Below are 14,103 nucleotides of genomic sequence, written 5' to 3'. Positions count from 1 at the left end.
TTTAAAGCAAAGAATTGTGAATACTAGCTCTACAAATTTTGCTACTTACGAAGGCAGTGTACTTTTATTTTGAGAGAATCTAGTGAGAAGAAGAGACTTTTTTTAGTGGAATTTTGCTACTAAATTTATTTTGTTGGGAAAGAAAGACTTTCAAATTTTTTGTTCTTTTGAGAACATCCATCATGCCTCAAAGTTGCTCAGCATATAACTGCACAGTTAAAAGAAAGAAAGGGGAGAATATAACATTACACTCGTAAGTTTTATCATCCCTTTAAAGCAACGAAAACTGATGAAAAACATTCGAATTTACAGTTTTCCGAATCCAGGCACATTGAGAAATGAATGGATATTGGCTTTGAGAAGAGCCAATTTTGTTCCTACTCAATATTCAAGGATATGCAGCAATCATTTTCAGGAAAATGATTATCTAACGAATATGCAAGGAAAAAGAGTTTTAAAGAAAAATGCTGTTCCATCTAAATTTAACTTTAAAAACTATCTGTCAAAGTACAAAGTTTTAAAAAAGGAAGAATCCTCAGACACTAACGTTCCATCATCCCAGGAAGGAAATCAACTGAATTCAGAATCCCTACCACCCATAAAAACAATGGAACATGGTAGTAATATCAGAAAAAGGTGAATAGGAAACTTTGTATGCATGTTTTGTATATCAGAAGTTTTCATAAAAACAGGCCCTATACTACTATATAACTTTCTTGTTGTTTTCAGAAAAAGATCAGTACCTGTATACATGAAAGATTTTGTAGAAGCTGATCTTGAAAACCCTGCTAAGCGACACAAATATTGGAATATTTCTCAATCTGTCATTTCTAAACTGAGGAAAACCAATAAAAAATTTGCTACCATGATTTGCAAGTACAAGAAAAAAATTAATACTCTGAATGACCTCCTGGGTGATTTAAAAAAAAAATTTCAAATTTCTTCTGAATCCTCGATAGTACTAAAGGTATTCACTCATGAAATAAACATTATTATCTATGCATATCTATGCATGAACATTGAAATGATTTGAAAAAAATTGAATGAGAACATAAAAGCCTTTACATTTCCTGTCAGATAAATTAGATGTTTTTTATCCCGACTATCCTAGGCTTTTGTGAGATCTCCCAGAGGCTACGAGCTTTTATGAGTTAGGAGAACCAGTTGTGTTCTGCGTAGTCTTTATACTAAGAAATATTCACAATCGACCAAATTATATTCCCATTTTTAAGCATGTAGGTACTTTGCATGTACTTTTGTTTGAGTGATTTTGCTGCTTGGTATTCAAGATAACTGCTTTCGAGGGTGCTTTGCTTCTCCATCAAAGGGCAAGAATTCCTTTTTATTTTCAGATGCATTTGGGTTTAAATTAGTTTGATACGCAAATACTAACTTAATTTTTTGTGCATAGGAAAGTGTCCCTGAGGCAGAAAAACAACTCCTTATGAGGCAGTTGAAAGGATCAACTGGAAAATTCTCTCCAGAGTTGAGAAGTTTTGCCTTAACTCTTAATTTTTACTCATCACCAGCTTATAATTTTCTGCGAAATAAATTTGGAAAAAATTGTTTACCCCATCCCAAAACCTTATTGAAATGGTGTAGCTCAATAGATGGATCACCAGGATATACTTCTGAAGCAATAAGAGCTGTAAAAATTAAAGTAGATATTGAAAAATCGATGGGGAAACAACTGATTGCAGGACTCATTATGGATGAAATGTCAATAAAAGAACATGTTGAGTGGACAGGCTCCCGACATGTAGGATATATTGATTATGGAACTGGAATCCAAGATAGTGATGGTATTCCTAGAGCCAAAAATGCCTTAGTATTCATGCTAGTGGCTTTAAATGCTAGGTGGAAAGTTCCAATAGCTTATTTCCTTATAGATACACTAACTGCAGAAGAAAAAGCAAATTTAGTAAGAGGCTGCTTGGTACAAATGGAAACCACTGGAGTATTGATAAAAAGTCTCACTTTTGATGGGGCAACTTCGAATATTTCCATGTGCTCTATCTTGGGAGCGAAGTTAAACTGGCCAGATATTAAGCCATATTTTATTCACCCAAAAACAAATGAAAAGATATATATAATTTTGGATGCTTGCCACATGATCAAATTATGTCGAAATACTCTGGGTGATTGGGGATACTTTTATGATGAGAACAACAGAGATATAAATTGGAAATATTTCACTGAATTAGTGAAGATACAGAACGAGTCAGGATTGCACATGGCAACTAAAATTAGAAATAGACACCTAAATTATGACAAGGAAAAGATGCGAGTGAAACTAGCTGTGGAAACATTTAGTGCTAGTGTAGCTGATGCATTAGAATACTGCAATAAAGATTTGAATATTCCACAATTCAGAGGCAGTGAAGCCCTTGTGAGACATTGCAGACAAATGAATGATGTATTTGATCTGTTGAATAGTAGAAATTTTTTGAATAAAGAAGTGACAAAGAAGCCACTCAACCTTGAGAATGAGGCATTTATCAAAGATAAAATAGATAGTTCAATCAAGTATTTGAGTAATCTGAAAGATAAAAAGGGAAATTTGATTTTATATTCCCAAAGAAAAACTGGATTTCTTGGATTGATAGTGTGCTTGATCAGTATAAGGAACTTATTTGATGATTTAATTAGAACAGGAAGTCTCCAATTCTTATGTACATACAAGCTCAGCCAAGATCATCTTGAGATGTTTTTTTCAGTAATGAGATCAAGAGGAGGCTTCAATAATAATCCCACAGCCTTGCAGTTTGAAGGAGCATATAAAAGAGTACTTATACATGCTGAGTTGCAGTCGTCCGATGCTGCAAATTGTTTAGCACAAGATGAGACCAGTATTCTGAATGCCAGTTCTGCAAATGTAATGAATAAAAATTTATTAGATTCCTTGAATGTGGAGGCCATAGAAGTAAATGATTTGGACACCATGGTGCCATTTGCAGAAATAACTACTTCTATGTATTACTCTGATATAATAGAGTATATTGCTGGTTTTATAAGCAGAGGAATAAAGAAAAAAATAAATTGTGAGACATGTGGTCAATTACTGACATCAACAGCTTCTTCATCTGCTCTCTTGCTAAGAAAAAATCGAGGAGGACTCTGTAAACCATCCTCAGATGTTATTAAGTTGTGTACAGTTGCAGAAAGTATAATAAGATCATTTAAATCTTTTTCAGATCCTCAATTGATGAATAAAATGATTATATTGGGACTGAGGAAAATTTCAATAGATGATATTTTCAAAGAACTTAGAGATCATTCTTTAGAACAAGATGCACTTTCTGATCATCATCTACAATTGGTGAAATTGATATTTTTGAATTATTATACAGTCCGTTTGCACCATATTAATAAAACTTCGAATGAAGTTCACTCTAGAATAAGACAGAGATTAACAAAGTTAATACATTTCAGGCATCAATGAAACTGTGGGGAATTGTCATTCTAGGTAACAGGAAAGGAACTCCAGCAGGAATATGTAAGTATTTTTGAATGTTTCATCTAGACAAATTATTCTGATTAGTTGTGATTGATTATTGTCAAATCATTTAGAATTACAAGTGGATTAGGCCTATAGGGGACACCACGATAAAAAAAACGCGCCGCTTACTCTACCTCAAGGTGGTGTGGAAATGAGTTTTTTTAGCAAAAATGCCTAGTGATTTTGCAATTGTATATAACTGTTTATGAAATAAGATGAAATGTTCGGCAGTTTGCATAAACTGTCCGTGAGTGTCATTCATTCAATGACCGTCTCACGCTGATGAGGTCAAGGAAGTCCGAAACAGTTTATGAAAACGAAGGGACTAACTGGAAAACTGCGTCAGTTGAAGAATCTCCAGCAATATATCATTTTTTCCCATCATGAATAAAAACAATATTTTCAAGAGAAGATAATATCATGTTGAGTTTTTCATATTACATTAGAATTTAGTAGTATTTATTTTCAATTTGTCATTTATTAAATCATAGTATCATGGTGCTTTAAGATACCCCAAGTCCATATCTTACCCACAGCTTTCTTTTTCAGCCGATAATATTTTTTTATCTAGCGAAATTTATTTCTTTCCTTTCAGGTAAAGAAGCCTCAATATCATCTATGCAGTTATGGCAAATTTAGAATTTCTACAAATAATAATAATAATAGGCAAATATTATGGAGGTAAATTTTTTATGGCTGCTTTAATCTATTAAATTTGATTCTATTCGAAATAGATTGAAAGGTGAAATAGATCATGAGTTGGAGAATGGAATAGTATAGAACCTCAATGCTCAATCCTAATGGTATTTCGATAATCATGGATGAATGAATGTTCTCTTTTATCTAATAAAAATTTTCTGTAGCATAATTTTTCTACCTGAAGTAAAAGAAATATTACCAATTCAAAAGATGATTGAATCGAATATTACTTATCTTCACCTATAGCCAATAAGAGTATTGCTGATTCCTATAAGCAATTATTTATATGTATATTATATTTCCTTGAGATATCAACGAGTCCAACTCATTGTTACATTAAATCCTGTTCTGTCCCCACAATGTCAGAAAGAAGTATGGTCTAAAATTTCTCAATTTTCCTGATTCACATGGTAGAAGTTCATCCAAATATATGCCATATTTTATTCCATCATTGAATTAGGCAAATCGAAATGATAAATATAAAAAAGTATGTAAATTTCATTCTATTCAGTTCATAAAACGTATAAATAAATATCATGTCTTTATATCTTTCAATCAGATGATTTTGACATTTGACCATCTCAGAGTAATAAATCACCTATTTTATTGCTTTTAGGTTCTTGACAGATTTCCATCTGTAGCATCTCTGTTCGAATCAAGAGAAATCATATATTCTTCTCTCTCTAGGTCTTTCCCCTCTACGAGCTTCTGAAAAATCACGTGACACTCGGTCCATGGATATTAGGTCTATGGATTTCGTATGTAAAAAAAAACATCATCTCCGTTCTCCACAATGGAAACTGTAAATGAGTTGCCCTCTATAAGTCGGAGTTATAATATAGAGGCGAGACCCCTGTAAATAGCTCAACTAACAGGAAACTGTTACAAAAGTATTAAGGAACTTCCTCAATTAATTAACAGGTGGCGCCTCTAATACAAATTGGCCTTGAGTATGTAATTCTTTGAAAAAAAATATTAATATTGAATATTCCTTAAGAATAAATTATATTTCATTCTATTTCAAGAGAATATAAATACCTCTCTTTAGTGGGAGCTTTTTAAGGATTAACTGTTTATATCAAATTACATTGTAAATTATACTCAAAAATTGATTTGTTCCAAATATCCTTATACCAATTTACCTCATATCTTTATATGTAGACAATTTAACCCATTACATAAAATATTCATTCATACATCAAAACATTTCAAGCAAATGAGTAATGTTTTAGCTGCAGATCAATATTCGAATGCTTTAATATGATTATAATTAGCAGAAAAATTTCAGAGTGAATTATTGTGATCCAACGTTTTAGGTGTTTTAATTCCAGTGATCAATAGTTTTTGATTATAAGCTTATCTTTCAAATTTTATTGAATCCCTACACTTTCAAACTGACAAAGAAAAAGGATTTTTCTTCTCATTTGATAATTCAATGTAAGAAATAATTAAACAAAAATTTTTTCAAACATTCAAAATTTACAAACAAATAAATAAATATATTCCTACAGCATAGGTAAGGTAGGAATAAATTTATTTATTTGCATGTGAAAAAACCGGTTCTCAGTTTCTAGTTATTCATTCCAGACCCCCTATTCTTGTCACTATATACATAAATAAAATTTTTCAACTTTCCTCAACAGAAATTATTAATTTGAAGAACGAAAGCTTAAGCTTTTTGCTAATTGAGAGTATTGGTGACTTAATTTCAGTTCTCATAAGCACAGATAATAGTTTATATTAAAGCACTTATTGCAAAATAACACGCTGATATTCACAAATTTATCATTAAATATTGAATACTTTGATTTTTTCGACTTCTTGATGTAAAATTCAAGTTCTTTGCCTTCCAAAATATAGCCATCAGCACGTCCATGATTGAGAGATCACATCTCTTACATCCCATAATTTTCATACTACATATCACCCAAAAATGTATGAAATTAGTTAACCAACCTAGTAAACAACCCATTTGAAATTTCAAATGAATGATAAGTGGAGACGGGGTAAGCGGAAATCCAATAAAAATCGATTTATTAAGAACAAAATATAATTTATTAATATAGATACATTGCTAAATATAAATAATATATGCAGGTATAGCGCCCCTATACAAAATTCACTGGACGCATCATATGCTATCGCCATTGACAGCTAGCACAATCGTCTCATATTGCCATAAATAAGTTACATATAAATTATAATAATAAAATAACTACAAACATAAACTTGTTGCAAATGAGGAAAACACACAAATTAAATAATGTTTAAATAACAAAAAAAATCATATTCTCTCATCGGTCACAAAGCACACAAGTAAAAAAGAAAAATGAAGAAAAACATGAGAAAGTATAATAAAAAAAATAATAAATAAATCTTCGATCACGGAGGAATGTTACAGAAATCGAGACCGATGACTGAAACCTAACCTAACTTGCACATTCATTAAAGAAAATTGCCAACATTCGTAAAAACTCGCCTCTAGCTGTAGAACGCTTCAGTTGACACTAGAACGCTTGATAAACTCAAATTAAAATCAAATCCCCATCAACCTTTCCAGAAACATTGTTGCTCATGTTTGGAAGTGTGTTTGAGGAGAAAATAAAAACTTGAAATTTTGACAAATGAAAGATAGCCTCTGTAGTTAGAGTTTAAGCCAAAGTTACTAAATAAAACAGTATTCAAAAGAATTCAAAGAAACTGAAAGTATCAAATTAGTCAGGCGTTCTGTATCAACCAAAACGCATCTTATAAAAATAATATAATTTAAAAATCACACAATATTGAAATCACTCCGTCTAAAAGACGGGATTTAACATAAATAAGACACTGTTTTTAATTAAATAGGAGTCTTGAGTTTTAAGGCTTCGGGCTGAGATAAACCTCACTATATATTACAACATAAGTTCGGAGAGTTGTAACAACTGAGCTGTAGACAATCTGTTGAAAACGGGTAGTCTGTCCTCGTTAACTGGAGAGTGTAATTCTGGTTCGCTGCTGAAGAAAGAACCCATGGAGGAGGTTGGTGATTGACTTAGGCTGCATGGAGGACTAGGGCTATCTAAGGACAAGCTGGGACTGAGAGCAGCAGGTCGCGACCTTGAAATGTTGGATGATAGGCTATTTCTGGATAACATAAGGGGTGGCGACATTCCTTTAGCGTTCATCAGTGCTTCTTCTTGATTATGGACGAAGTGACATCTTGGACCATATGGACAAAATCCAGCTGCAATAAATATCGATTTAGATTTTTTTCAAAAACGGCCATTTTATTTTTTAAATGAAGCAATGAGATATATGCGTAACTAACTATTCATGACTGTGTTTTGTGTCAGACTAAACTCAGTTTAGTTCATAATGAGTTTGGATTTTCCCAACTTAAAGTATAATACCAGTTGCAAGAACGTTCATTAAAACTTAATGGTTGAATGGAGGATTAAAAATTTGATGTAGCATTAAATTTTAATGAACGTTCCAGCAACTGGGTGTAAGTCTGTTAAATCGGAATAATTGATATGGAATTGAAATGTTTTTTCAACCTTGTTATTTAATGCAGAATAAAATTGAATATTAAAAAAAAAATAACAAATAGTTCAAATTATAACCAAATTATTCAGATATCGAGGGATAGAAAAGAAACTAAAATGAAATATAGTAAATAAAAATCACACCCGGATGAAAAATTTCGACTATCAGATGATAATTTAAAGAATTCGTTAAATTCTCCTGAAGGAAAAGCCATTTTGAATGAGAAATTCATAATTAGAGTTCTGACCCTGGATAGTGAGAATGTTTTAGTAATTTAGTAAGTAACACATAGTTTCTTATGATGACAACTTCATTGTCGATACGCGGGTCAAACGCTAATGGAAAAATACTGCGAACAAGAGTTTAGTTCCGAGTTTACAGAAACTCGAACAATTTCATATTATGTAATGCTGAAAGCTTTCACGGCCGGATTGTTTGACAGAATAGGAAAATTAGGGACATTTCAGTCCTCTCCGGTGAAGAGAGAATAAATACTTTATTCGCAGAGAAATCCAGCGTCGAGTTTCAATATGAACCTCTGAAGATGCTTACCGCAGTAGCAAGCGAAACGTCAGGTGAAAAATCGACAAGACGACAGCTTAAAAGTCAGGAAATTTCATATTTTATTTCGTATTATGTTTTGATTGATTTGTACTGAATATATTTCTTCACTTCAAATCGCCTACGTTTATACGAAACTTTTTTTTATTCAGTGGTGGGATTCTACTAATTTATTATCGATTGATACGTTAATAATCGATTTATTTATACTCTTACAACCGGATAGTCTCGAATTTTCCAATTCTGTCTTTCAGCATTACATAGTATGAAATAATCGAGTTTCTGTGAACTCGGTACTAAACTCTTCTCCATAGTATTTTTTGATCAGCGTTTGACTCACGTATCAACAACAAAGTTGTCGTAATCAGAAACTACATAAGCACCCTAAGCAGTGCGCATCTTTTTGTAATTTAGTTTCTGATGACGACAACTAAGTTGTCGAAACTTGCGTCAAACCCTAATTAAAAAATCTCGCGAACAAGATTGAGGTTATTTCAGCTGTCAAGTTCATCAGGTATGCAGGAAGAAGTCAGAATAACAATATATGTTTTTCATGTTTCAGTAAACAAAGATTACCGGATGAACCGGAAAGAACAATGAAGGAATGAAATATTGCTCCAGACTTTACTGAAGGTAGTGGAGGCATTGTGATCACTTATGGCGCTAAAGAAATGTTGGGTCTCCAATTTCGAAATGTCCACTAGTAAATGCATTTCAGGCTATCCTGAGTAACTTTGGTTCTGTGTGTCCCCACATCCTCTTTGTACAGCCACAAATACCACAATTCTTTTCAGATTGAAATGAAATTTGGATAATGGTATCTGTTGGTGCTATAGATGTTCCCATACAAAATCCAGCTTTTTCAGATGAAAGGTTGAGCATGCTCAAACGTGAAATTCCTGATGTTTCTATATCTCGAGTTCTACTTGTTCGATCATAATGGATATTTGCATGGAGTGGAGAATAGTTCCTTGAAAATTTCAGCTCTTTCGGACATACTGTAGGGCTTGCTCATGAGCAAACGTCCGATTTTGATGAATTTTCTGTTCTGGCCATTGAAGGCACCATAGGAATTTCAAAAGAGGCAATGAGCTAAGCAGAACTCGGGAGATGATATAATCGTGTTGGAAGTGCTCTGGAGTGCAGACTTGCTAGGAGCAAAGGTCAAGGAATATTTTCTGTTCAAGTTGATCAGCTTAATTACTTTCTGTCTAATACAATATGATCACTTTGTTCTATGGTCACTGGCAACCCCGCATCTAAAACGATAGGGGATGCAATGGCCACTTCCTACCCGAAGAGAGAACGAACTAACCTCACATTTAGTACCACTGTTGCCACGTTGTCTACGTTCTTTTTTTTTATTTAAAGTTGTACATTTGTAAATTGTAATAAACGATAAAAGTAAAAGTTACAGTCCATTATATTGAAGTATAGACACAATTTTCTAGATTTTTCTTCACAATTCGAATCTTACCTGTATGATATGTTCGGCAAAGCTCCGTTTTATACTTCGGATGGCGAGCCAGACTTCTCAACTCTCCAACGCCGTGTGCGAATTGACACTTATCGCCGTATTTGCAAACGCCGAACTCTTCGAAGGGTCTACATAGCTCCGTCTTGTACCTCGAGGTGTTGTTGTTGATGGACGCCCCAGAAACGACGCTAGATGGCGAAACGGAGGGTGCGGGAGCTGACTGAGTCCTGAAAAAGGAAGAAGACACGGACTTTAACATCAAGATTTCTCACTCATGTTCTCGAAGCAATATCTACTGAATTAAGTCTCAGTAATTACACGGTATGTGGTGTGTGTGTGAGCGTTTCTAATGTGCACCTATTACCCATTACTGCCCGATTGCCACATTTCCAACGTGTTAATACTTTCACTTTTTACAATATGATCCATATGTATGTTGCAATGCTCGAGGAATATTGAAATTGAGTCGAGATTAAGATGCATAGAATCCCTGATTCGATTTTGTTTAAGATTTTTTGATATATCCACCTGTTGCTTTGGTGTTCTGCTTCACCAGAGTCCTGTAAGGTGGCGCTCTTCAGAAAATTTCGAACTCTCGCTATCTGCCTGGCGCCGTTCAAAAATGAAATACTGATTTTACAAACTTCCACAATAAACTACAATTCAGTTCCTATCGAATTTTTAATGGAATGAATGGAATATAATGACAGACTATAGCAGAAATATTATTGTTCTATACTCACGAGAGCCGAGAATAGAGAGAAATGTCAAATATAAACGATAGAAGCGCCATCTGAAACAGACGCGATCCCTCGAAATCAAGTAGGTATAAATCTGAAATATTTCCCGTTTTGTCTGAAAGTTTTACAGGTGAAGTAGACACACCAGGTTTTCCATGCATCTCATACAGAACTATGTTACTTGAAAGAACTCGGCAAAATCACAAACTGAGATTTATTAGTACCAAACCAATTACATGGAATCTTATTTGATGAATAATTTCCTTCTTTTTTAGATTCTCTCAGACTAATCTATTTTTGAACCAAATTTCATGAATCCAGTTGAACCTCAAGATGTCAGTTTTTACAAATTAATTCTCCTGTTTTTACGCTACCAACTTAATTACACAAGTTTTTTTGGAAGTATGCTGAAGACCTTAAAAGTGTAACACGAAGGCCTTCAAGCTTATTGAGATATCAACTAAAAAAAAAATGACAAAAACATAACACCGTTAGGGGTTTGAACGAGAAATAAAATTTTCAATTCAATAAACAACATGACGCTTTGGAAATAATTAGGATATGCATTCTCAGAGTAACATTAGAATACATTCTTCCATTTATTTTCCAGAAATGATCGTCTTCGAAGCTTTTTTTATAAAAGTCTTAAAGAAACAGGATCAATGCGGTGTTTCATTCAATTTTTGTATTTTACAGCCATATGTGCAGAATGTCGATGATAAACATCAAACGACAGCAATACTAATCGACGTAGCAATGCCAAATAACAACATGCATCACTAGTACCTAGAGGCATTATTATTATTATATTAAATTAATTTCACGGCATTCAGATAATTTTTCAATTCTGGAAAAAGTACCAACCCGAGCGGGACTCGAACCCGAAACCTCTGAATAACTAGCCTGATGCTCTCGCCTTTGAGCTATCAACTTCCTCGATAGCTTAAAGACGAGAGTATGGGATTAGTAATTCGGAGGTTGCGGGTTCGAGTCCCGCTCGGGGAGGTACTTTTTACCTAATTGAAAAATTGTCTGAAAGCCGTGAATTTATTTAATATGTTAATATACATACGTTAATCCATTATTTATTATTATTATTTTCACCTACCTTTCGAGACGACGATGCTGATGATGCGATGCTAGGCTCCCGAGAAAATTTGCAAGTTCTTGTGTTCCAGGATTGGAGGCCATTCTCGATAACGTGAGGCGTACGGCATTTGTACCAACTGTTAAGTGCTGATCCGATCTTGCGACGCTGTTCTGAAATCAAAAGAATGCGATTGTTAATCATCAGTTTCAAGGATATCAAATTTAATATTATTCGATTTACGCGAACTTTTGAACGAAATATAGCAAAAAGGAAGAACTAACATCGATCTGGAATATGTCAAATATCAATAATGAAAATTCTGTGACATTCAGTGATCACAAAACCACCGAATTTCCAAAAGAAATATCGATAGAATCAACCACTTTCTATGCTAGAAGATACCGTGGAGCCAATCTTCCATCTAGTCACCAGCCCGATCGGAATCGACATCTATGATTACACTAAAATATGATGACGATAGAGATTCCAACCGCTTTCACTTTCTGACGGTGAATCTTCTTCCACAGTATGGAAGAATCGTCGGAGAGCGTATCATCTGCTACGTGAGTCCATTAACCAAATCGAAATGAATTAACCTTTCAGACATAATATTAATTACTTCATTCTCCACATTCGCATTCATTGAACCTTGCTAACCTACATTTTCCAAGAATCGTAGGTTTGTCGTTTAAAAATAATTTAATTTCTCGCGTCGCATTTGTCAATCAGTGAGAGTAAATTGTCTTTGACAGATTGTTAGAGAGGTGTGTTCTATTCATGAACGCAGAATTACGTCCTATATGATTAAGGCAACTTTCGCTTTGAGGATTTCACTCCGTGGCAGGCTCAATTTCTTCGGGGGGTTTATTTTAACGTTCACAACATATAATGTAAAATGAACTTTGTCAGTAATATGGATAAACATATAATGGAGTTGACGACATTACAGTTGGTGCATTATTCATGATTTCATGGCGTTTCTAGATAACAATAGCAGTCGCTAATTAAAATACGTTTCTAGTTATTGGAATGTTCATAACTCTTTTTTTAAATCAAGTTGCACGTTACCTTCTAATTCTCAGAATATAGACGCTGCCTCGGAATAATCATTTCTCAAGAAGATGTGGTTTTATTGAGGAATGAAAGGTAACGTATCAATTCATAGAAGGCTGCGAATTCAAGGAATCATAAAGTAAGTATTTCATCTTAAAATGTTAATTTTGAATTAGTTTCCGGGAATTTACCTTTCAGAATTGGATTCCTAATTAGAGAAACATGCCACTGATGATTAAGTAATCCTTGCAAAAAAAGGATTGTGATATGAAAAAAAAGTAAACGACGACCATATACATTCGCAAAATATTGAATTGAATACAATATTCACTTCAAATGAGATGATTTGGGAATCAATTGAAAATATTTGCGACTTGCATATCTCCGATATTCGCGAAAAGTCGCATAATATACGTCACATCCGATCGGTTATCAATGAAAAACACTGATCAAACGAAAACCTCAGAAAAGGAAGGTGAATAACACTGATAATATTTTCATAAACACATTATTTCATCATTAATATAAATAAAAGAGGAAACGACTGAAATACGACTCGTGTATCGGAAATACTACGTATTTTTCCTTGGAAAGTGGCATGAAAGGTTATTTATTGATACTTATCAGTGTATTATGCGGGCTCATGGATTCATAACCTATTGTATTTGCAGAGGCAAGCTCGATTAAGAGTGGAAGAAACTGACAGAGAAGAGCGTTAAGCCCTTGAAATCATTACACGGAAAATAATCGAAGAGATCATAGAATTAAATGGTGACTCATCGAGAATCTGTGGTTTCACGGTAGAAAAATCAACTAACCATGTTTCCTGCGACATATCCAAGAAAATCAAGCTCCTAGATCGATCGAATCGAATGGGATATTACTTAATGAAACTTCTCAACAACTGCACGAAGATTCACAAGTGAAATCCCTTGCACATTCACTTTCACAAACACCCAATCATCACATATTAACTATCGCGTTCCCGATTGAAGACGAAACAAAAGACTCGCGCTCTCGTGGAACACTGACAGAAGTAGAAGAAAATAAACTCAATATTTCGTTCAGGAGCGGAGCAAGAACTTTTAGACGATCAGCATCTCAGCCAGGCGTACTTTCATCTGTCTTCGATGAACAATCGGTAAAAGTTGTGGACGTTCCAAAAGCCTACTTTCTCGACGTGGATGTGGCGGCGGTTGACAAAAGCGAATCGCTCCCTCCAGCGTGAAAGCAGATAGTGGGAGACGCGTGGTAGTTTGTGGTACCGCGTTAAAAAGTCATTTTTTATTTGACTTTTATGAAATATGGACAAAACTTCCTTTCGAACCAGTAATTTTAAGGCAGACATAATATTGCCCATTCAACCCAAGGAATAAGTATAAAGGGTGTCCGGGAAAATATCTCGGATTCAGAAAAAAACATAAAAAAAATAAGATGACAAGTTCCCATCATTTTT

At 34.0% G+C, this 14,103-nt stretch overlaps 2 protein-coding genes and 1 long non-coding RNA gene across 5 annotated transcripts in view; 1 reads left to right on the top strand and 2 right to left on the bottom strand.

Moving 5' to 3' along the window:
* Nucleotides 1–83: 83 nt before the first annotated feature.
* On the bottom strand, nt 84–3,830 carry LOC123683771. The gene is made up of 2 exons (XR_006748051.1): nt 3,700–3,830; nt 84–907 (listed from the first exon to the last, which is right to left on the bottom strand). It is a non-coding gene; the product is annotated as an uncharacterized LOC123683771 (long non-coding RNA).
* On the top strand, nt 117–1,339 carry LOC123683770 (THAP domain-containing protein 1-like). The gene is made up of 3 exons (XM_045622659.1): nt 117–253; nt 313–636; nt 730–1,339. Exons 1-3 carry the CDS (start codon nt 183–185, stop codon nt 1,031–1,033), a joined length of 699 nt encoding a protein of 232 aa, XP_045478615.1. The 5' UTR covers nt 117–182; the 3' UTR covers nt 1,034–1,339.
* A 2,400-nt stretch (nt 3,831–6,230) lies between the features above and the next one.
* LOC123685223 (protein TIS11) overlaps nt 6,231–14,103 on the bottom strand; it is a 47,631-nt gene continuing 39,758 nt past the window's right edge. For 2 of the 3 annotated variants that reach the window (XM_045624840.1, XM_045624839.1), the window contains exons 2-4: nt 11,613–11,764; nt 9,765–9,991; nt 6,231–7,424 (exon numbers count right to left, since the gene is read on the bottom strand). In XM_045624840.1, coding sequence (XP_045480796.1) covers nt 7,093–7,424; nt 9,765–9,991; nt 11,613–11,764 — 711 coding nt within the window. In that variant the 3' untranslated portion in view covers nt 6,231–7,092. Of the gene's footprint in view, nt 7,425–9,764; nt 9,992–11,612; nt 11,765–13,465; nt 13,766–14,103 lie in introns of those variants that run through there. The other variant, XM_045624841.1, reaches the window with a different exon arrangement.

The sequence above is a fragment of the Harmonia axyridis genome, chromosome 7 (assembly GCF_914767665.1).
Source record: "Harmonia axyridis chromosome 7, icHarAxyr1.1, whole genome shotgun sequence".
Lineage (NCBI taxonomy): Eukaryota > Metazoa > Arthropoda > Insecta > Coleoptera > Coccinellidae > Harmonia > Harmonia axyridis.
The sequence above is the reverse complement of the archived record's forward strand: the minus strand, read 5'-3'. Positions and strand labels throughout refer to the sequence as shown.

Excerpts from the sequence above, each read along its gene's own strand:
- LOC123683770 (XM_045622659.1), top strand. The coding sequence starts at position 183 with ATGCCTCAAAGTTGCTCAGCATATAACTGCACAGTTAAAAGAAAGAAA. Across the intron at positions 254-312 it reads GAGAATATAACATTACACTC|TTTTCCGAATCCAGGCACAT; the intron begins GTAAGTTTTATC and ends TCGAATTTACAG. Across the intron at positions 637-729 it reads GGTAGTAATATCAGAAAAAG|AAAAAGATCAGTACCTGTAT; the intron begins GTGAATAGGAAA and ends TGTTGTTTTCAG.